The sequence below is a fragment of the Neopelma chrysocephalum genome, unplaced genomic scaffold (genome assembly GCF_003984885.1).
Source record: "Neopelma chrysocephalum unplaced genomic scaffold, ASM398488v2 Primary Assembly neopelma1_119, whole genome shotgun sequence".
Taxonomy (NCBI): domain Eukaryota; kingdom Metazoa; phylum Chordata; class Aves; order Passeriformes; family Pipridae; genus Neopelma; species Neopelma chrysocephalum.
Window position 1 is genome coordinate 6,958,954 of NW_020897781.1, and position 22,043 is coordinate 6,980,996.

A 22,043-nucleotide genomic window follows, 5' to 3' on the forward strand; every position below is an offset into this window, starting at 1 on the left:
ATAGGAAAAGACTTGAATTTTGCCAGTTTCTGAAGAGAACAGTAAGCAGCAGCTGGTGCCTCCAATTCACAGTTCTGGAAGATGCTCAAGCAAAGGTATCTTTGAAGACACTAAAGGGCAAAGAATTCAAAATAAAAGGTAAACCTGGGGGTCGTTCCAGGAGCCAAATTGTAAAGCCTCAGAGTCCTTGAGATGGGTGAGGATGAGGGGGGGAGTCGCTGAAGGAGGGAAATAGGGCTGTGGGTTCAGGCAACACGTGCCTACAGGAGAAGCAGGTGCTCAACTCCCACGAGAGATCCAAGTGCCTTGCACGAACGCCTCCATCAGTAATCTCAAATTTGTCTGCCTTCTGCATTTGATCTCCTTATTTTCCTCTTCTATGCTTTTTTAATGCTGTTTCCAGCCATTTCAATTATGCGATTTCCTTATCTGGGGACCATTGAGAATACTGTACAAGACTTTATAAACAGCTACTAAGTTTATCTGCCTGTCATTTGGTTTTCATTATGCGAGATAACAATCTTCCTCATATCTTATAAGAAGATATAATGTGATTGTTTTGAAACGGGGAGGGGGAAAAAGTCTAGTCTGCATTATCCTCAGCCTCGTAGCATTTGTAACGTCAGTGGTGTCAGCACAATCTCCAACATTTTTCCTTGCTGTGGTCCAGGAAGAATTATCTCTCTAGTTTTTTGTGTTTGCTGCTATCTCCTCTTTTTCTCCATTTTAGACACAGTGAGGTTCTTATCTGGAGCGTGGTTATGCAGCTACAGATTTGCCTATATTCAGTCTGATCACTCCGAACTGTTTCGTGGGGCTTCTGCACTGAAAGGAGGGATGAGAGGCAATTGTCAACAGTTCTCTGTATTAAATATGGATAGATATTATTCATGTAATTTGACAGTTCTTGACTTTCAGCTGTATAATGACAGTGAAACGGCAGGAATTGCAGCAGCCCAACTTCTGTCTTACTTCAAGATAAGCTTATCAAGTGTAGCCTGAATCCATTCTCCTCATAAGCAGATCAGAACTCGTGTCATGCTGAACCGCCGTGCTGACTCCTGCTTCCTACTACTGCTTTGCATGTCCATATGGTCCTACTTGTTTGCCATCTTACAGCTATTTTGCAAGGTTTTTAGGAGACAGACTGTCTCTTGTCTTTGTTCAGCACCTTGTACAGAGCAGCCCTGGCTCCTGCCTGATGCCACCAAGTGCTCATGGAACATAAATAAGGTAATGAAGTGATAGCAGGTGATGGTCAGCCCTGGTGGGTTTTTCCTCTCTTCAGCAGTTCTGCACTTCCATCTGCAAAGAGTAGCTGCTTTGTTTGGCTTCTTTACAGGAAAAACACCCTGAGGTTTATCCTGTGCTGTTCACCCCAGAGATTCAGAGGGATCTGTCACCAACATGCAGGAATCACATCTATCATTCGGGCTCTCCCAGCCCAGCGTGGCAGCTGCAAACTCAACAATGACTTAAGGTTAAGAATTGACCAAGAGTCTGTGGAATTTGCATGCTCCCTTATGTTCCTTCCAGATTACAACACTTTCCACACTTGTGGGATTTGGTGTCAGGGGAGAAGAGCAGATTTGGAAAACTTTTGGCAGTTGAATGTTCAATTAAAAAAAAAAAAAAAAAGGAGAATTGCGAAAGCAAATTCAGTCGTTTTATCTTCCAGGATTTGATCAGCCCGACTTTGATCTTCCAGGGGCTGGAAACTCCTCTGGGCTGGGATTGTCGTTCATTGCCTGTGCAATGAAGAGCATAAGAACATACAAAAATGTACAAATGGCCATGGGCTGGTGTCCTGCCTTCAGCCAGACCTTGTCCACTCACCGTTGTGTCCAGTGTTCCCCCTCTAATTGGAAAATATTCCCCCTCTAATTAGAAAATATGGGACACTAAAGAAAGTCAATCACTACAGACTTCCCCAGAATATTTCCAAATAATTTATGTTTATTAAATCATTGTTGATTTGGTTTTTTACTCTGAGTTTGGTCACTTTTGAGGACACTTGTGAGCAGCAGTAAACAAAAATTACCATTATCAGAATAATGGAAGTTACAGAAGTTTTGCAATTTCTTATCAGCGAGAAACTCTTTGCTGTTTGACTTTTCACTGGAATATGTCAGTGGAAATATGAGTTCAAGTTTCAGAATTAAATGCATGCCTCAATGGCTCAGTTTATGCATTCATAATTATATTTACAATTAGAAATAATGTAATCAGGAATAGAATTCTTTTATTGGCTGAGTGCACAAAACGAGTTGTGGAGAAAAAGCAGTTTTAAGCCATGCTTTCCTCCCCACAATTTAGGAGCATTTAAGCTTCATCTCCAACATACATTAGGAAATTATAGGCTAATTAAGTCCATATGGGGCAGTGCTCCAGTGAAACACTGCTGGATCCCTCCCTAGATTCCCTTTGGCACAGCAAAGCCCCAAATGCTGCGGACACGACAGGACACAAAACCACTGCGGTGACTCCACACAGTTCCACGAGCAAGAGCTGCCTGTAAATATTTTAATTTCTTTATAACAGAAAAGTGAAGCTTTAAAGGGAAGCGTGGATGGGGAGAGGGCACACGGCACGGTGTAATTGAGAATTCCCGTGCCCTGCCAGGCAGGGTTAATGGGCACTGCCCTGCAGTAAACTGGCTCCTGCAAATCCTTGAAATGTCAGAGTGGTACAGAACAAGACGGTGCTCCAGGTCCTCGTGGTGTTAAATGGAGGCTGCAGGGCAGCTCTGAACCCACACGCATAATTTGTAGGCACAGGATGTCATTTACGATTGCTTACCTCTCATTAAAACTAATCAGAGTGGCTTTCTGAGAAAAATTGATTTTTAATTGGAAAAGTTAAATCTGTGAACCTGTTTTCTTTTCCCTTGAAAAGCTGGAAACATTTAGCTGGGAACTGATGGACAATGTCCTTGTTTGCTGATAGCTTTGAGAGCACCAAATGACCTTTTTTTCCTTCAGTCTTTGGCCAAAATTAGCATTGAAGACTAGTTGTTTGCATACTTTGCAGGGCGATTTCAGTCAGAAAAGTAATTTTCCACTAGAAAAAAAAAATTCCAAGGGATGTTTTTGCTTGCCAGATTGGGAAGCACACTGATGCTGGGATGCAAACAGGGGGGCACAGACTCTTGCAGTGGGCTTCCACACTTCTCATGATACTTTTCAACAGGACTGTCACTGGCAGCACAAGGTGCAGCAATGTCAGCTTTAATTAAAACCTTTTGTTTTACCCACCACACGGAACAGCTGCAGCATCAGCCGAGAAACAACAGCACCACAACATGTACAAGCCCAGGGTTTTTGGAATATAAAAGGAGACACTGGTAATGGGAACCCCACACAAAGCTGGTTTGTCCATAAATTCTACAAAACGCTGATTGCTTCTCCCTGAAATGTTCCACACAGACTTCTGCTGATGTTCAAAGAATGTCAGCTATAAAAATGTGCAGGGGCATTTTCCTCAAAAATTAAGAGCTGACCAACTATTTTATGCTTAGCTGTATGTGTGAGTGGCTTGTGAATCACAGTAAGTAAGTAGCCCCTGAAATTTGCTGAATCTAATTCAGTCACAACCATAAATGTAAGGTTGCTCCCCAGGCTTTCTGAAGAAACTTTATAGTGTTGATAGCAGCTGTTTATTGTCACTAACTTCAATCAAACTTTGAAGATGTTTAAGATGAATTGGCTTTAGATAACCTTTTTTTGCTTCTTCTCCCAGGGAACAAGGGACAGGACAAGAGAAAACGGCCTCAAGCTGTGCCAGAGGAGGTTCAGGTTGGACATTAGGATTAATTACTTCATGGAAAGGATGTTCAGGCATTAGAAGGGGCTGCCCAGCAAGGTTTGGAGTCCCCATCCCTGGAAGTGTCCAAGGATGGACTGGATATGGCACTCAGTGCTCTGGGCTGGGTGACAAGGTGGACATCGGGCACGGGGTGGACTTGGTGACCTCAGAGGTCTTTTCCAACCTCAGTGATTCTGTCAGGAGTTTAACCCCACTACTTTGTAGTGGATAGTGAAGTTCTCCATCACTCAAAAGATCAATTTGGGGTAAAAAAACCCAAATTGGCAGAGAGACCAACACAAGCATTTACACTCTGTGCTGACCCATCACACAGGACACACTGAATGCCCATGTGAGTATGTAGGGAATGATCTGGATGAGCAGGTGTGACCCTCAAGTCATAAGTTATCTCCTTCCCCAGATGCTGGAGCATGTACCACAAACCTGGGCTGGGCCCTGTTCTCCCTGAGGACCCATTATTAACTAATTACTACAGGATATTACAAACTGGTGAGTCTGACAGTCCCTGCCTTACAAATGTGATCTGCAGCCATAAGGGTGTAAGGGGAAACTCACTTTGAAGCAGCTCTGTGAGCAGAAGGGCTCTACCATGGCCCAGCCAGCTGAGCCTCCAGCAGGGCTGTCTGGCTGTTTCCAACCCCTTCCACCCAAAATCGACCCTGAATCACATAAAAGCATTGGCTGAAATGGAGTGGGGAGCACTTTCAGTGAATGTCCTGCACTGTGAGGGGGTGGAGGTAGAAATGCCCTGCACGGGAAGCAGTGATGAGGACCTGGAAATGGCAGCTGGATTTCAGGGAGGACGTTTGGCTCCAGCCTGGCCACCACTGCTCACTCCCCTCTGCTCGCTTCCTCCTTCCATGCAAAATGCAGGTAAAAATATTCATCTCCAAGGAGGGGGAGCTTGTTAATTAGTAATAATAATCAAGTTATTTTAAACTGAAAAACTGCTGATTCTGGTGTGCAATGTGGTTTTATTTCTTTGCCTGTTTTTCTGAGAATTTTTTTCTTCGTGAGCACTCAACAGAAATATCCTTGCAAGATGTGCATCTCATTTTCATGAGAATTTTATGAAGACCCCAGGGAACAGCAACTATATTACCTGAAGTTACCTTTATATCATGAGATACAGGTAGCAACTAGTCAAGAGACACAAAGGACCTTTGGAATTTAAACTTGTTTGGTGTTTTGCTTAATAGGGCTGAGCAAGAAATTATGCTGGCATTGAAGTTCTCAGAGCTGGGCTATGCTATTTAAAATGGAATTTCATACTAATGAGCCTAAAATAAAACAATGTGTGGAAGGAGATTTCAAAGTATCCTCAATTGTATCAGTCGTTCCGCAGAAACAGGAAAAAATGACAAATCCAACCAAAGAGCACCCTCTCCTGGACAGCCCCCGAGTGAAACTCAAAAATACCCATTTTGCAGCAAAGAAGAGCTATGCTGGTCCTAAAGGAGAAAGGGAGAGAAGGTAAGAGGCTGTGGATAATGCTTCACGTTCCATTTTCCAAGGAAAACATAGTAAATATTATTCTATTTTTATTTTTCTCTGTGTTTGATATTAAATCATGAAAAATTCACAGAAACAGAGAGTCAATCTGCTTCAAAAGTAGATCCTAGTTATGAAAGGTTCATTTTCATCACGGTTTTATCATTCCTAGGAGATCTTTCAGGTGGGTCACTCAACAGATCGAGGTTAATAATTTTTTGTATCCAACAGATACCTCATTTTTAACTATTGCCAATATTATCATAAAAATATATTTTTGTCTAGTTCTTTATGAGAAAATATATTTCATGTATTTGCTATTCTGGCTTCTTCAGGAAGATGCTCTTATGTTTCTGATTCTTGACTGAATAAATTTGATTCTGTAGTTCTCAATGCACATTCAAAATTTGCTTTGGATGAATACATTGCCACATTCTCTCAGATTCATGGAGCCTGATAACAGATGAATGAATTTTTACAGGATTCCTGGAAAGCAAACATATATGACCATGGGGAATATTACCCTGATAAAGATTTAATTGTAAGATGAAAATGAGTAGCAGTAAAGTTCAGATAGTATTTCCATGGTTGTGATTTCTGTGTGCAGACATCATTCTAAAGGAAATTCAGATGCCATCCCCTCATGTTTGTTACCCTTTTCATGAGGTTTTCAGTGCCCGAAAAAATAAAGTACCAACATCTTGTGACATGAACACAAAGCAAAAGCCGTTTTTTTCAGAGGGATTATAATTATGCAACACAAAAGGAATTCTCTTTTTATCTATTTTTTTGTCTCTTAATTTGGCTGAAGAAATCTTGTTAAAAGCTTGATCTCTAATAGCCAAACATAGGCAGAAATCCTTCTGCCATTGGACAGTGAAATATTCCCTGTCTATGCACCTTTGCACACCTGGTTGTGTGAAGGAGAAACCCAAAAACTGTGCTTCTGTGGCACATTGACAGGCACTGCTTGTACAGAATTCTGCAGCACTCTGCATGCACAGACTTTGTGAAAGATGGCAAGATTTATAGAGCAAAACCGAAGGAAGAAGATTATTTTTTGTAAGCTTTGGAGGGTATGAATTAATAAATTCTAGTTGTCCCAGCTCTTAGGAATTCCATTCTGTCTAAATTTCAGTTTTGTTTTCTCCTTTCCCTCCTCGGTAGAGTTGAACCTGGGAATAGCATCACTCAATGGCTCGTTAGTTTGATAAAGTGGCATAAGTGACTCCAGCTCCGACGGGCACTTCCAGCTCCGGAACATTTACACATCCCCAGGGAATTCTGAAAAACACCAGAAAGTCTTTAGGTACTGAATCATAGGCAAGTATTTTGAATCTTTAATTTTTTTTATATATATTCTTTTCTATGAGAATGTCAGAACTAAAATATGGAATATGCTTTTCCCACTTGGTTCCTATTACTTGTAAAGCATTCCAAATCTTCTGGAATAAAATTACCTCTCTGCCCTGCCAGGGAGAGCTCCACGGAGTATCAAGGGAGTCCCTCTGCTGGTGTTGCTTTCCATTTTTAACCCAAATATAATAATAAAAATGACTAAATATTAGACTGGGGCTGCACAATCTTAGATTCAGCATTTATTTGTTATCATGTTTATCCCAGTGGAGTTTTACTGTACATTTATATTTATAAAAAAAGTGCTGAAATGTATGCCATAAATTAACGAGCTTATTGTCAGGTGTGACAGATTCATCATCATCATAATGTAAGTTTCTTTTAAAAGTTTGGTCACATGAGAGCAGGCAATTTGCATTTAGGAAAAAAAAAAGGTTTGAAACAGAAATGCAAAGAGATAAGAGGCGCAGGAAACCGAATTCATCCTGAAATTATCTTGCTTAATTTTCTATCCCAATTTCTGCGTATTTTCCATGGTGGGAAAAACACTGAAGCAAATTTGCACAGTTAACCCCATAAACACCTGACGTTTCCACTGGGTGGATTCGGGTCTAACAATGAAGAATTAGACAACTCAACACAAAAATACATTTCTGTTTTGTTCCAGTATTCATTGGAGGTTTAATCACAGTTGTCGATGTGCTATTGCAGTGAACAATATTTTCACATTGAGTTATTTTACAGTTCATACAGCAGTAAGAAATATCTTAAGGTACTAACTGATTATTTTGACTTTATTTATTGTACAGGAAAGTGATGACATTGAAAATGTCGTACAAATAGCAAATACATTAAACAGCAACATCCCTCCCTTGCATTATGAATTGAAATGACATTATTTTAAAACATTTGAAAAAATCATCATAATTATATGTTATCAACACAGAGACAGATTACCTATTATTTTAACATAATTAATTTGAGCTCAGAGCATTATGTTGCTCTGTGTGTCATTATCCATTAAAATGCTAAAAATTGGGGTTTGACTCTTTAAGTTATTGTGACTGAGTTTTTTATCTAAATCCATCATTTGTTTCTCTCCACTGTCAACATCTGAAATTTTTAATTACAATTCACATTTCTTTTTTTGCCTGTCCCCTAGGCCACATCCCAAACTCACTTGGGATGTTCTTGCACCAGGGCCTTCAAGAGAGAGAAATTTTCCTCTTCAGTGACCACAAGCTTGCAACCAAGTTCATATTCTTTCCTTACCATGCTGTTGGGGTTTTATGGGGGTTTTTTGCATCTTATTGGTATATTCTGTTCATTTATACATTTATATCACTGGTTTATACATTTTTCTTTTTCTCTTTTAAGCCTTTTAACCCTTTTCCAGCTACAGAAAGGCAAACAGAACAATAAATGGTATCATATTTAAAGGCTTGGGGTTTGTTCTCCTGTCTGGCTCAGCTGGTAACTCTTTTCCCCACTACTTGGATAGGTTTGGGTTTGTTTTTTCTGTGCTTGCAAGGTAGGATACTTTGCTCCTGCGTGATCTTAGACAATGGCAGTGTGGATGGAAGCTCTGTACGAAGGTAAAAGTCTACACATTTCTTGTTGTTCTGTCTCTGGGAAAGCACTGAGGCCGCAGCTGTCCAACACCGTGCCTAGGAACGGCTCTCATGAGCCCTGACTTTTTTATGCCTCTGATTTTTCTTTTCCTTCTCTCTCATGATTGACATTTGTCTTTTCTGGGCCTTGTTTGCTTGCACTGCACTTGTAGGGAGCCCGGAGCACTGCAGTATTTTCATTTCAGTCAGGTTAAGGGTGACGAGGATTACACATGCACACTGATTTATGCCTCAAAGGCTGGAAATAGTGTCAAGTGTGATCTCAGCAGAGCTGGGCTCGATGACTCAAGTGCTCAGCGCAGTGTTACACTCTCAGACATCAATCCTCAGCCACTGAAATGGAAACTCGGTGTCCAGAACATCGCTCGATAAAGCCCTGATCTGTGAGTGTTATTAGTTATTAATAAGATAATAACAGTGTTTCCAGTGTTCATGCCAAAGCCAGAATTACAGAATCACAGAGTCATCAAGGTTGGAAAAGACCTCCAAGACCACCCAGTCCAACCTGTGCCCGATCCCCACCTTGTCACCCAGCCCAGAGCACTGAGTGCAACATCCAGTGGTTCCTTGGACACCTCCAGGGATGGGGACTCCACCACCTCTCTGGGCAGCCCCTTCCAATGCCTGACCACCCTTTCCATGAAGGAATTCCTCCTGATGTCCAACCTGAACCTTCCCTGGCACAGCTTGAGGCTGTTTCCTCTTGTTCTGTTGCTTGTTTCCTGGAAGGTGACTGTTCCCCCAAATGCATGTGGTGATTTTTTAAGTATTTCAAGCTCTGGACTGCGTTGAAGTCAGTGCCCAGTGACTGTTTTTACTTTTTCTAACCATATACATAAAAAAACCTGAGAGTGATTTGACAGTTAATATTCCCTTAGGATACAGAAGGCCAAGGATTTGAACCACAGGCGCCTGCACTACAAGCTACTGCTGCTTCTGGTGCAGGTGCCTTTCTCCCTCTGGTTTTAAGCAGAGCTGCCTGGACATGAAAAACCAGCACGGTCATTACCAAAATTCATATGTCCCTATGAAATACATTAATCTGGCCCCATCTCATCTTCTCCTCCATAAAAAGAGCCTGAACATGCCCAGCCTGGCTATCTTTGCAGCATGCTGGGAAATACCGGAGGAGGAAAGAACAGCACAAGTGCAGTCCAAGACAGAAATCTTCCCTTCCAAATGCCTCCAGCCCTTGCCAGCACAGGGAACTGAGCAGTTCAGTTTGCTACTGCCCAAGCGCTTTCTGCAAGGCAGCTGGAAGGAATGATGGAAGGGGTGGAGGGAATTCCTCTTTTGGATGCCAGTTGGAGCAGCCCGGCTCTCCCTGAACCTTTTCCTGTACGTTAATTTAACGCATCTCGTTAATAGCATCCAATTGAATAATGTAGCAACTAACACACGAGAAACGAAGCCATTCGTATCTGACTCGGTGGTGCAACCTCAGAGCATCCTGTATCACTTCAATATTGTTGTCCTGACACCCGGGGGGAAGGAGAAGCACATCCATGGGCTCTTTCCCCGCTGTGTTTGTTCTGGCAGTCAGGAGGGGCACACAGCCTGCCCTGCTGTCATTGCTGGTCCTTGTGTAAGTGAAAATCCACTTTCTAACAACACACAATGCCTATTCTTTTCTAATCAAGTCCAGCAGGCTTGCAGCCTAATGAAAAGGCATTAAATTAAGGGAGAAAGAGATAAAAGTAATATATGCCATGTTCCAAAGCACACCTGTGGTTGCAACTATAATTGGTGGATAGACAGACAGGCAGACACTCTGTCAGCTCTGGAAATGGGTCACAGTGTTCTGGAAAAAACAACAAAATGAGTTAAAAGTCAGTTTTCAGTTCCACAGCTCTATCTATACTGTGGAAAAAAAATAGATTTGTGTTGATTACTTTTACTAGGATTTAATTTCTTTTGGATCTGTTCCCAAAACAGTCTCATCAGCACTAACCATACTCTTATTTCTGTGCTATGCTTTGTAGGGACTGGCTGTGTAGCCACGGTGACACAAAGGAGAGCTCCTAAGGCTTGGTAAAAAGAGGTGGGTTTTAGTAATTGCGCCAGAGCAGCCACTTTGGCTCTCTGGGCAGTTATCAGTGTTGTGATAGCAAAAAAAAGGAAGCGATTTTGCATGAAGAACAGTAATGAGCAATTACTTCAACTTCTTTGCGTTTAGAACATCCAGCAACCTGGCCTAGTGGACAGTGTCCCTGCCCATGGGGTGGGTGGAAAGGTCCCTTCCAACCCAGACTTCTGCGTGATTCTGATGTAACCCAGAAGAAACGTCCAAAACTTGAGGCTGGCTTTTCCTGCTTCTACTACCGCAAGATCCAACCCCAGTATCAGCCCTAACTCCCTCGAGCTCTGCTGGGCTAATTAAAGCTTTAATGTAAGACCCCGGGGCTGTGTGGGCGCAGGGCGAGCCCTCAGCCCGCGGCCATGGCGGGAGCGCGGCCGCCTCAGCGCTGCCACAGCGGGGACAGGCACGGGCAGGGCTCGGGGCTCAATGACGGCGGCTTGGGCAGGGCTCGGGGTTTAATAGTGGGTTTAACGCTGGAGGTTTCGGGAGGGCGCGAAGTTTAATCCTGGGCTTAACGCTGGAGGTTTGGGGTTTAACAACGCCGCTTCGGCTCCTCAGGGCTGTCGCTGCCCGCAGCCGGCGGTCGCCGAGGGCACCGCCGCAGCCTCGCCGCCGCCACTGAGCATGCTCGGCTCCCGCACATCCGCCCGCGCTCGGCGGCCGCGGGACGCGGCGGGAGCGGTGCCCGGCGGCAGCGGCTCCCCCGGCCACAGCCCCGCGCGGGAGGCGGCGAGCGCAGCGCGGCCCCGCCGCCATGAACGGCGGCGCGGCGGGGGCGGCGCCCGCCTTCCCCGGGCCCGTGCAGTGTAAGTGCGGCCGCGCCATGCGCGCTCCGGGGCCCGCGCGGCGGAAGCCCAGTTGAGCCGGGGCCTGGGCAGGCCCCGAAACCTGAGTAGCGCAGGAAACGGGCGGGAGCGGAGCCCGGGAACCTGGCTGGGGGGCGGAGGGGAACCCGGGAATCTGCGTGAGCGCTGCGGGCGCCGGGAAGGGCGAGGGGCCGCGGTGGTAGCCCCGGGGGTAGCCCGTGGTTAGCGGGTCCTGGGCAGTGGTCAGTGGTCCGTGGGTCTTGGGTGGTGGTCCATGGCTCCTGGGGGGTGGTCGATAGTCCATGGGTCCTGGGCAGTGGTCCATGGGTCCTGGGCAGTGGTCCATGGGTCCTAGGCAGTGGTCCGTGGATCCTAGGCAGTCAGTGATCCATAGTCCATGGTCTACAGTCCATGGATCCTAGGCCCATAGTCCATGATCTATAGTGCGAGGACCCCAGGCAGTGGTCCATGGTCTATGGGACCCAGGCAGTGGTCCATGCTCTGTAGTCCATGCTCTGTAGTCCATGGATCCCAGGCAGTGGTCCCTGGTCTATAGTCCATGCTCTGTTGTCCACGGATCCCAGGTGTTGGTTCATGGTGTGTAGTCCATGGATCCTAGGTGGTGGTCTATGCTCTGTAGTCCATGGTCTATAGTCCATGGATCCCAGGCAGTAGTCCATGGTCTACAGTCCATGCTCTGTTGTCCATGGATCCCAGGTGGTGGTCTATGCTCTGTAGTCCATGGATCCCAGGTGGTGGTCTATGCTCTGTAGTCCATGGATCCCAGGTGGTGGTCCGCGGGTCCCAGGCAGGCTCTCTGGAGTGATGCTGCAGCCGCTGGGCGAGTACCCCCTTCAGGACCCCGAGCCTTTTGGGGAAGCATCCCCCCACCCCACCTGGGGGTCCCGCACTGACTGCACAGCTCAGGTCACGAGGGCAGCAGGGTGTCCCTGTGCCCCTGGGAGCAGTGTCACCCACTCCCACTCCCTTGGGCCGAGCTCCTCACCGCGCTCCTGTCCCCGCAGTCCCCGGCGGCACCACGGTGCTGGTGGAGCTCACCCCCGACATCCACATCTGCGGCATCTGCAAGCAGCAGTTCAACAACCTGGACGCCTTCGTGGGGCACAAGCAGAGCGGGTGCCAGCTCACCAGTGCCACGGCCGGGGCCACCAGCACCGTCCAGTTTGTGTCAGAGGAGACAGTGCCATCCACACAGGCACAGAGCACGACCAGGACCATCGCCTCGGAGACACAGACCATCACAGGTAGCAGTGTCACACACCAGCAGCTTGGAGGCACTTGACTCGTGCCAAGTCTGGCGCTGGAACAGGCTCCCCAGGGCAATGCTCACAGCACCAAGGCTGCCAGAGCTCAAGGAGTGTTTGGATGATGCTCTCAGGCACATGGTGTGGCTCTTGGGGATCATCCTGTGCAGGGCTGGGAGTTGGACTCAATGATCCTTGTGGGTCCCTTACAACTCAGCATATTCTGTGATTCTGTGAAGTGGCAACATGACACAGCTCATGTGTCCCCATCACACTCAGCTGAAATAGCAGTTCTCACATTAGTTGTCATGTACCCAAGAAAGAAAAATAGTGGTGTGCTGCCTCCTTGGGTTTGGAGTGACAATAGTTGCTTAATTTGCTAATTGAGATACACACTCTTGCAGAGAATTGCTCAAGTCTATTGTGTTGTATAACCAACTTGTGCAAACTAATTAAAATTGTCAATACTTATGAAAAATAATGAAATTACTCTGCATTTTAATTTTTTTAAGAGTGCTCTTGATGAAAAACAGACACAGAATTGCTGTCAGGCACCAATCCAGGCATTTTTTTTGTGAGAACACTGCATTCTCTAACATTGCTCCCACAACTAATTGGCAGGAAAAATATTGCTCAAAATTTCTGCCTATGTGAAGGCTCAAGTGAGGTCCTGATCCTAGAGACATCTAAATAAAATTAGAATTTTGTTCCATGTATGAAGGTTCGCCCTTCTATATATAGTTTTATTTTATTTTGGTGTGGGACCTTACTAAAATCCAAATTATTTGACTTTAATTTGGATAGACAGATTAAGGCAGAGAATCTGGAAGAGCAGTGAAACAAACTGAATTCAGGGCTCACTTCCAGGAATTTTTGTATTATAATCCCTCAACTCAGTGTGGGTTTTGGATGAGTCATTTTTCTGCTTCATATTTACTCATCTTTAAAACGAGGGCAGTTCTATCCATTTGCCCTTTTGGGGTATAGTGTTGTTTAATTGATTTAAAAGCTGCTACTTTGGCTGAGATAGTTTCACCTGTTATTCTTGTGAGTAACAGCTAAAAACAGTAGAGTTGAAAGAGGTTGAACTTTTTAACAATTATAAAAAAATTTGTTTGCATTATGCCATTTTGACCACATTTGCCATATAAATAAGGATTTTTTTTTCTCCTTTGGGCTATAGCACAGCCAGTATTGAAAAACAAATATAGCTTTATTTGGTATTTGGAAGAAAAAAGCCTTTTTCCTTTCCCCCTCCCGCAGGTAAATAGGAACACAGGAACAGGAATGGTGCTGGAAAAAAAAACAGAATGGAGAAGTAATTCATGAAACTAGACAATAATTACATTTTTTTCTGATTAGTGAAGTTAATGTTCTCAAATTAAGCTTTTTTGTGTGTTTAGTTTCTGCCCCAGAGTTTGTTTTTGAGCATGGCTATCAAACCTACCTGCCCAGTGAGAGCAGTGAGCCTCCAGCTGCTGCTGTCATGTCCACACCACCTAAAGCACGGTCCAAAAAGTCCACAGCCTCACTCACACAGAAGAAACTAAACTGCTGCTACCCAGGTAAGATGAGGTTTGTACCTCCTTGCTTTTCTTTTGAACCCTGGGAGGTGTCCTGTGGTGATACACACGGCAGGTTTGTCTGTCTTGAGCAGTTCAGATGTACAGAACCTGGAAGACAACCTGTTTACTGAGGGTGTGATGAACTGCTAGTGATACCAGGAGTAGTTTTCCTGTTGATTTCACATGTCCTTAGACTTTGGTCCTACACTGTGATGTCCTCTGGTGATGCTGCAGTGGGTTTGAGTGGAGACTTTGGCCTCTGCCCACATCTGTGCCAGTGTAAGTGTAGAATCTTGTTACCTTTTTGCTGACTGCCATTGTTGTACGAGAGAAATGTCATACATGATTTTGGCATTTCATGGTTTGCCTTTGGTCCTTTGGCATTTTTATAAGGATGAATTGAGCCATCTTTATAAAATGGTCTCTTATTTGGAGACCTAATGAGTGAAACCCCTGCAGGACACAGAAAATGAGCACAGAACCATCCATGTAGCTCAATAGTTCTGTTCATGGTGGCAGAAGGTTCAGTCTCTTTTCTTAAACTTGCCTTAATTTAAAAGGCACATTTGAGGTGCTGAGCTTTCATTTTTGTGCTCTAGAACTGTAGCCTTTTCCACTTGAACAGAATTCTTGAATGGGGAGCTCTTACCTGAGTTCCCAGTTGCACTAACTGGAAGTCTTATGTGGAATTAATTAGTTCCCCCAGCATCCCTTGTGCCCAGTAAAGAGCATCTCAGATCCTAGGCAGAGATTCAGGTGACTCTTGTTCCAAAGCTTTCAGAAAAAGGTAGGAGTGGATTGCCTCCAAGGAGAAGCATTAGAAAACTGAAGCTGGTCACTCTTTTAAGGAGATTTGAGTAAACAACATGGGGATTTCATTCCCTGTTCATACTGAATTTTAAAAAAATGCTATTGAAAATAAACAAAATGCCCAGAATTTGGTAGTGTATTTTTATTGTTTTGTTAGATTTTCCTTGAATTTAATCATCTCAGTCTTACCATTTGCAGGTTGCCAGTTCAAGACTTCCTATGGCATGAAGGATATGGAACGTCATCTACGAACACACACAGGTTTATGTAGTTGCTGTATTTTAGTTTGGGTTTGTTTCCTCCTTTTATCTTTTTGCCAAAAGGTATTTTCCTATGAAATAATGTCTCTATAGGTAGAATGTACACATAAGTCTTTACCTTCTAATATTGTACTGCCCTGTGTCTGAGGAGTTGCCCTCTTTGGGCAAGCCATGTCCCACTGTGGGCAGTCCCACAGACAACTGTGAGACATGAACACTGGACATTGATTGAAGGCACAGGGTGCAGACCATATGTTTATCAGGGTGTATGTGTTAATGTGGTGGAAGTACATAAACCCAGTTTATTCTTCATATGAAATAGTATATTCTATAATTTTACCTTCTCTCCCCCTAAACCTCAATATCAGAGTTGTAAAGGCAGAAAGTTCCAAAGGATCTGCTAAATTCATTGCACCTCTGCCTGCAGCTTTCTGAAGCATAAAACAACTCTTTAGCTAGTAGGATGGCTGGTGAAATGCAGTGTCCAGCTTCTGAAAACCAGTCCCTTTTCTGTCGAGTGTTTGCTGTGTGTTTGTTTGTTCTATCACAACATCCTTATGACGCAAAAATTCACGGTGCGTCTCTGCCCTTCCGCTCGTTCCAGGAGACAAGCCCCACAAGTGTGAGGTTTGCAGCAAGTGTTTCAGCAGGAAGGACAAGCTGAAGATGCACATGAGGTGCCACACGGGGGTGAAGCCCTACAAGTGCAAGCACTGCGAGTACGCGGCCGCCGACAGCAGCAGCCTCAACAAGCACCAGCGCATCCACTCCAACGAGCGCCCCTTCAAGTGCCAGATCTGCCCCTACGCCAGTCGCAACTCCAGCCAGCTCACTGTGCACCTCAGGTCCCACACAGGTACCTCCTCAGGCTTGTCAGGGTCAAATGCATGCAGGTACTACCCCCAAAATACCAGGTAGTGGAAGGATTTAGGGGAGTTTCTTTCCAAAGTCGAGAACACGTTTAACATCTCGGCGCAAATCTGCACAGGTCCAAGGAAAAGACACACCCCTCATTCTTCTCAGGGCTTTTATCATCCCTGGTCCTCCTGCTGTGGGGGCCTTCAAACGTGCCTACAAGAACTTATCTTCTCTCATAGCCAGGAGTCAGCTCCTCTGGAATGCAGGAGCAGAAACTAGTCGAAAACTGTCTCTGGGAGAGATGCCTTTTTCCAGGCAGGAAACCTTCCTTAAGCAAAAAACCCTAATCTCCTCCTAGTAAAATCTTCTGGAAGGGTCTTCTACATTTACAGGCTAAAATTCAGATCTCTAAAGCTTTGAAGGTCCTAGGGAAAATTTAAAAAGTTATACAGGTGTCAGGATGCCCAAAAGGGCTGATTCGGATTCTCAAAATCCCTGGTGCATCCACCTTCTGTGAACTTCTTAGATACAGAATCTAGGTGGGCAATCCAGCTCTACTAAAATACCTGGAAGCAATAAGAAGACAGGTCTGACTCTTGGTAGACTTTCTGCTAAATTGATTTTGAAACTGCCTATTAGATGTTCTCAGACCAGTAGAACTGAAGGATCTAATTTATTGATTGATTAAGAGCATGGAGGTTTCTGTGTCTCTCAGATCTGGTCCACTCTATTAGAAACACTGAAATTACTTTATAATTGAACTAGTTATATCAGTACAAAACTTAGCTGCATAATTTAATCTTTCTTGCATCAGTAAAATAGCAAGTAATTAGCAATTTAAGTGACATTTTTGGTGACCTTTCTGTGTGGTACCTTCCCTGTGCAGACTGATGAACATTAACAGTGTAGGATGAGCAGCCACAACTGTATTTTGCTCATGGAATCTTTGCTCTATGGATAGAAAGCTTCAGCCCCCAGGCTTATAACCATTGCATCGTTTTCTATTTGCTTTGTTTGCAAATGTTTGTCTTTTTTATATCTGTTCCAAGAAGAGGTTTGCTGTAAAGACACTCTTGTACTGTTGTCTTCGTACAGTTGTCTCTGTATTTTGTTTTTCATCTAATCTAGGGTAATGGATTACTTTCTGTGTTGTCTTTTATACATTTGATTAGTTCTGTGAATTTTAGCTGCAAGGTGGTTATGGTTCAGTGATTATTAGATTAGCTTTGAACCTGTCCTGCATCTGATTCTGGATTCGAGTCCTAAACAACAGTAGTTTGGATGTGTGCAAGATAGGATTTATTTTGAGTAGATAAAGGAAATAAATCCCTTGTGCATTGTGAAGGAGGGGAGGGTTAAACCACTCTTTCTCTAACAAAAAAGAATCTTTTATACTTCACAAATCTTCACAAATTTGCTGAAAGGAGGCACAAGAATTTTGGAAGTAATCATTTCATCCCTGTCAGGTTACAAAGCTGTTATGCACAAAACCAATTTTAGGAGAAAAGAACTGGTATGTAGAATATATTGCTTACTGGAATTAAATTAATTATTCTTAGAAGGTAAGTGTAATCTACGTTGCTCAGAGTGAGATCATCTGCACAGCAGTACTCACGGAACTAGTCATCTAAACATCAGTTTCCTGTTAATTGGAGTAAAACTTCTCTTAGAATTAATAATTCCAGGGTCAGACACAACTTTTTGAGATATATTCAGGCAGTGTCAATTGTGGGCAGAAATGTAAAGAAATACACATAGTAGACCATTCTTTAAACAAACAGAACCAGCATACTTTGCTTTATTCAGTAAAATTAGTAATTTTTTTCATATATTGATATATATATTTCATACATTGTGCTACTCTGTATATGAAAATTAAGTCATTGAAATACGAACTGTGCCTTCATCAGCAAAGCAGATAAAAATTCAGTAGCTGAGTGTGCAGCTGAGACTGTAAAATAAACTAGATGAACAAACAGTGCATCTTCATTAATAAAATCTGTTTAATACAGATAGTACACTATGTATCTCAATTATTAAACAGATACATGGATTAGCACAGTAGGCCACAACTTGATTTGAAAAATATGCAGCTAAACCTATGACATATGTAGCTGGGTAAGCAAATTATGCAAAATTATACAGCTATCACAAACTCTATAAAATATTAACTTATAAAATAAATCAGCCATTTGCAGTTTGATTATTAAAGAGGATAAATGTTTGTTGAACTAAACACACTTTCTTTTTCCTTCTCTCACCGAGAGTGTCTTAGTACCTAATAACAAAATTCTTCCACTTTTTCAAAATACTTGCCCAAAGACTTCTTGTTCGGGTATTTTAGAGAACTACACATTTAGATAAAGGGAAGAATGGAACAGTTATTTAGTTAGGTTGCTAAGCTTACTTTGGATCAGTTGTGAAAAAGCAGGTGTGCTCATGGAGAGTTTGCACACAAATATGTCAGGCCAGGTGATAATCCTGTGCATTGAAGTTCTTGTCATCTGGAAAATACACTGGGAGCTTAGAACAAGTCACCTGTACATTATTCATTAGATCTCAGTGTCTCATTGTCATTTGAACTGTGGGTTGTGTTGCAGGAGATGCTCCTTTCCAGTGTCAGATGTGCCCTGCTAAGTTTAAGATCAACTCTGACCTGAAGAGGCACATGCGTGTGCACTCGGGAGAGAAACCCTACAAGTGTGAGTTCTGCGAGGTCCGCTGCGCCATGAAGGGCAACCTCAAATCCCACATCCGCATCAAGCACAGCATGGAGAACACTCTCAAGTGTCCAGAGTGTGACTTTCAGTGTGGAAACAAAACCAGCCTTCGGCACCACATCCGAACTCACCAGCCCGAGCAGCCGGTGAAGTGCTCGGAGTGCAGCTACTCGTGCTCCAACAAGGCAGCGCTGAAGGTGCACGAGAGGATCCACTGCAAAGATCGGCCCTTCAAGTGTGAGTTCTGCAGCTTCGACACGAAGCAGCGCAGCAACCTGACCACCCACGTCAGGAAAGCTCACGGAGACAAAGTCAAGACCAAGAAGCAGTCCATGGAGAAGAGGGAAGGGGACAGGCCAAAGCAAGGCGGCTCCAGGCAAGTTGCCAAATTGGACGCCAAGAAAGCATTTAAGTGTGACCTGTGCGATGCTTCCTTTGTCCGAGAAGATTCTCTCAGGAGTCATAAGAAGCAGCACAGTCTGTATAATGGATCTAAAAATAACGAGCTGGCTGTCCTGCAGCTCCAGATGGACCCCAGCCGGCAGAACAGTGCCCCGATCACCGTCAGCCACCTCCAGGTCCCGCTCCAGCCTGCTCAGGTTTCTCCATACAACGAGGGGAGGGTCAAGATCATCGTGGGCCACCAGGTCCCTCAAACCAACAGCATTGTCCAGGCTGCCTCTGTGAACGTGGTGCCTCCTGCCCTGGTCAGCCAGGGCCAGGAGGAGCTGCCGGCCAACGGCCGCCTGCAACTGCTGGGCCAGGTGAGCCTGGTGGCCCCAGCCCCCCCTGCCCTGGCCTCAGGGGACACCGGGCCCGTGGCACAGCCGGCAGTGCTGCTCACCACCCACGAGCAGGGGGATGGCAGCGCCCTGCACCAGGCTCTGATTCCTGCTGCCCCCGTCAGCGGCCACGAGGCTGCCGCCAGCCAGGCCTTCATCACCAGCTCCGGCATCAGCTGCTCCGACCTGGAGGGGCTGAATGCCTTGATCCAGGAAGGGGCAACAGAAGTGACTGTGGTCAGTGATGGGGGGCAGAGCATAACGGTGTCCACTGCAGCTCCCCCTCCTCCCATCTTCTCTTCCTCCTCCCACACTGAAGCCCCAAAGCAGACCTACTCCATCATCCAGAGTGGAGCACACACAGCTCTGCTGTGCCCAGCAGACTCCATACCAGATTAGTCACAAACACTGCTCCTGCTCACATCTCTCTCTCAGAGGCAGTGCTGAGCTCAGCAGAAATCCATAGGACATAAGTGACTGCAGGATTTATCCTCCAAAGCCAAATATACGTTTACTTGTCTGTACATGGGAACATTCTTGTTCCTGAAGAGGAGGATGTATTTATGTATATTTATGTGCCTCTATTGAGATGGGAGGCTGTGTTCTTTGTAAAATCTGAGCATCAAAGCAACTGTTGCCAGTGTCCCCAAGCAGTGAGATTCCCAGAGTATGGCTCCTGTATTATGCTGCCTAAAATAAGAAAGCCTCACCTTATTAGCTGAATTACTATCCCATCAATCTTTTTCTTTTATACACGCACAAAAAGACAAAAGTTTGAGCCATTCTGAAGTTTATTTTAGGGAAGTGTCTTTCAGTTCCATGCTGTGTGTGCATTCACTGCTCCTGGCTGATCTGTAAGAAATCCCTGCTACTGGGTCTAATCCAGCCCTGGTAAAGTTTAGTGGGGCTGTTCCTTAGTATCTGTAGAAATTGCTGGAACCTGGCACTTGGAAATACTTAGGCAGAAGACCAGGTGATTGTTTTTAGAAAACAAAAGAATTTTGTCCCTCCATCGGTAGTAACTAACTTTGTTAGCAAGAACACAATTGCAAATTATCTCCCTGGCACAGTGATCTCTGTCAGAGGCACCTGTGATTTCAAGAGAAAAACGACTGCAAATATATTTTTTACAAACACTCCTAACATTTTGTTTTTATTTTGATGCTGCCTGTTTGGAGTTGCATGGGTAGTAAAAGTTTATTACAGTTTGGGTCTTGCTCATGAGGGGTTTGCATGTCAGAGACCCTGCTGATGGAGCTTTCCAAGGGCTCCAGCTGGACAAGAAACTTCTGCCTGGGCCATGGGAGAGGAGGTGGTGGCCGTGGGCTGAGGGGTCAGAGCTGGTGGCTGTACGTGGCTGATAAAAGTTTGGCTGTGATATCTGAGTTTTGAGATATGACAAGAACTAATCCAACAGCTGTAGTTGGACAAAGTCCTTATATTGGTGGGTAAGGTGGGCAGGCTTTTGGGTGTAGGAAGTTACACCAAGCCTACAAACTTCTAAGTGCAAATGTACCACGATTTAGCAACTAAAAAAGGCAATTAATTTTCCCGTACTCGTTGATGTAAGTGAACTCTGCAGGGAGGGTTTCCTGAGCTCCAAGTATTCTGTGTCATCCATAGGTGGTGCCAGAGGCCCAAAGAAACTTTGGAGTGTGCTCTGGTCTCCTGGATGATGTTTCCTGTTTAAGAGTTCCCTGCTCTTAACTCTGCCGGGTAAAAGCATTTCCAAATTCGCTTCTAGAAGACGTTACAAAAAGCTTGGCTGTAAAAATCTTACTTTCACTTAAGATAAAAAGCAGCAAATAAAAAGAAATGTACGACATTTTCCACATGAAGCAGATCTGTGGCCAAAACTTATCTCACAATTTATGTTAAACTGATAATTTTTTACTCCCTGTTCATTAATCTTATTCCATACATAGTTGACAGCTGCAGAATTGTCGGGCACTGCAAGAATGGCACAAAATGTGGGATTCTGAGGAAGTTGATGGTTTGAACTGCAGTTTATGTGTGTTTACCCTTGCCTCCAGCCCTGCACCCAGGGGATGCACCTCCAGGGATCTCACCTTCAATCTAGTGTCCACTTAACACTACCTGCACTGCAGTTTCAAAAAAAGCCTCCTTTACCTTCTAAAATAGGAAACCAACAGATTTGTCATATGACTCCCCTTGGTTCTGGTCCTGCCTGTGCCTCAAAGGTAAACAGGAAAGATAATAAAATGGTGTGAATGAATAGACAAAGCTTAGTGCTGCTTCTTTAACATTGTTAGGCTGATTGCATCATGTTTCAGTGAACAATCTAGAGACTTCTTTTCCTCCACCCTAAAAAAAAAGCAGCTGATAACCCAGGCTGACATGGGGGCAATTTATTTTCAATTTTCTCTTCCAATATTCCAGCTTTATTTCTGTGTATGACAGTAATGGTCTTTGTGTTTTGGAGCTGGCAGAAGCAGATTGTTTTAATCTCTGATATTCATTTAATACATTCTTCATGTTATCAACAGAACTATCCCTGGAGAGAGGCTGGTAATTCATAACAAGTGTCTCTTGTAGAGCTCACTTGCTTTTGAGCACATGGTAAATAAATCGTA

General features: G+C 44.3%; 1 protein-coding gene across 3 annotated transcripts; it reads left to right on the forward strand.

Moving 5' to 3' along the window:
- Positions 1 to 11,137: 11,137 nt before the first annotated feature.
- ZFP64 (ZFP64 zinc finger protein) lies at positions 11,138 to 21,685 on the forward strand. 3 transcript variants are annotated; one of them, XM_027697423.1, is made up of 6 exons: positions 11,138 to 11,189; positions 12,215 to 12,454; positions 13,858 to 14,019; positions 15,028 to 15,090; positions 15,694 to 15,945; positions 18,548 to 21,685. In XM_027697423.1, the coding sequence occupies exons 1-6, from the start codon at positions 11,138 to 11,140 to the stop codon at positions 19,846 to 19,848; spliced, it is 2,070 nt and encodes a 689-aa protein (XP_027553224.1). In that variant the 3' UTR covers positions 19,849 to 21,685. The 3 variants fall into 3 exon arrangements, with proteins under 3 accessions (XP_027553224.1, XP_027553226.1, XP_027553223.1); XM_027697425.1 differs by lacking the exon at positions 11,138 to 11,189 and adding an exon at positions 11,379 to 11,431; XM_027697422.1 differs by lacking the exon at positions 11,138 to 11,189 and adding an exon at positions 11,731 to 12,030.
- Positions 21,686 to 22,043: the final 358 nt, after the last annotated feature.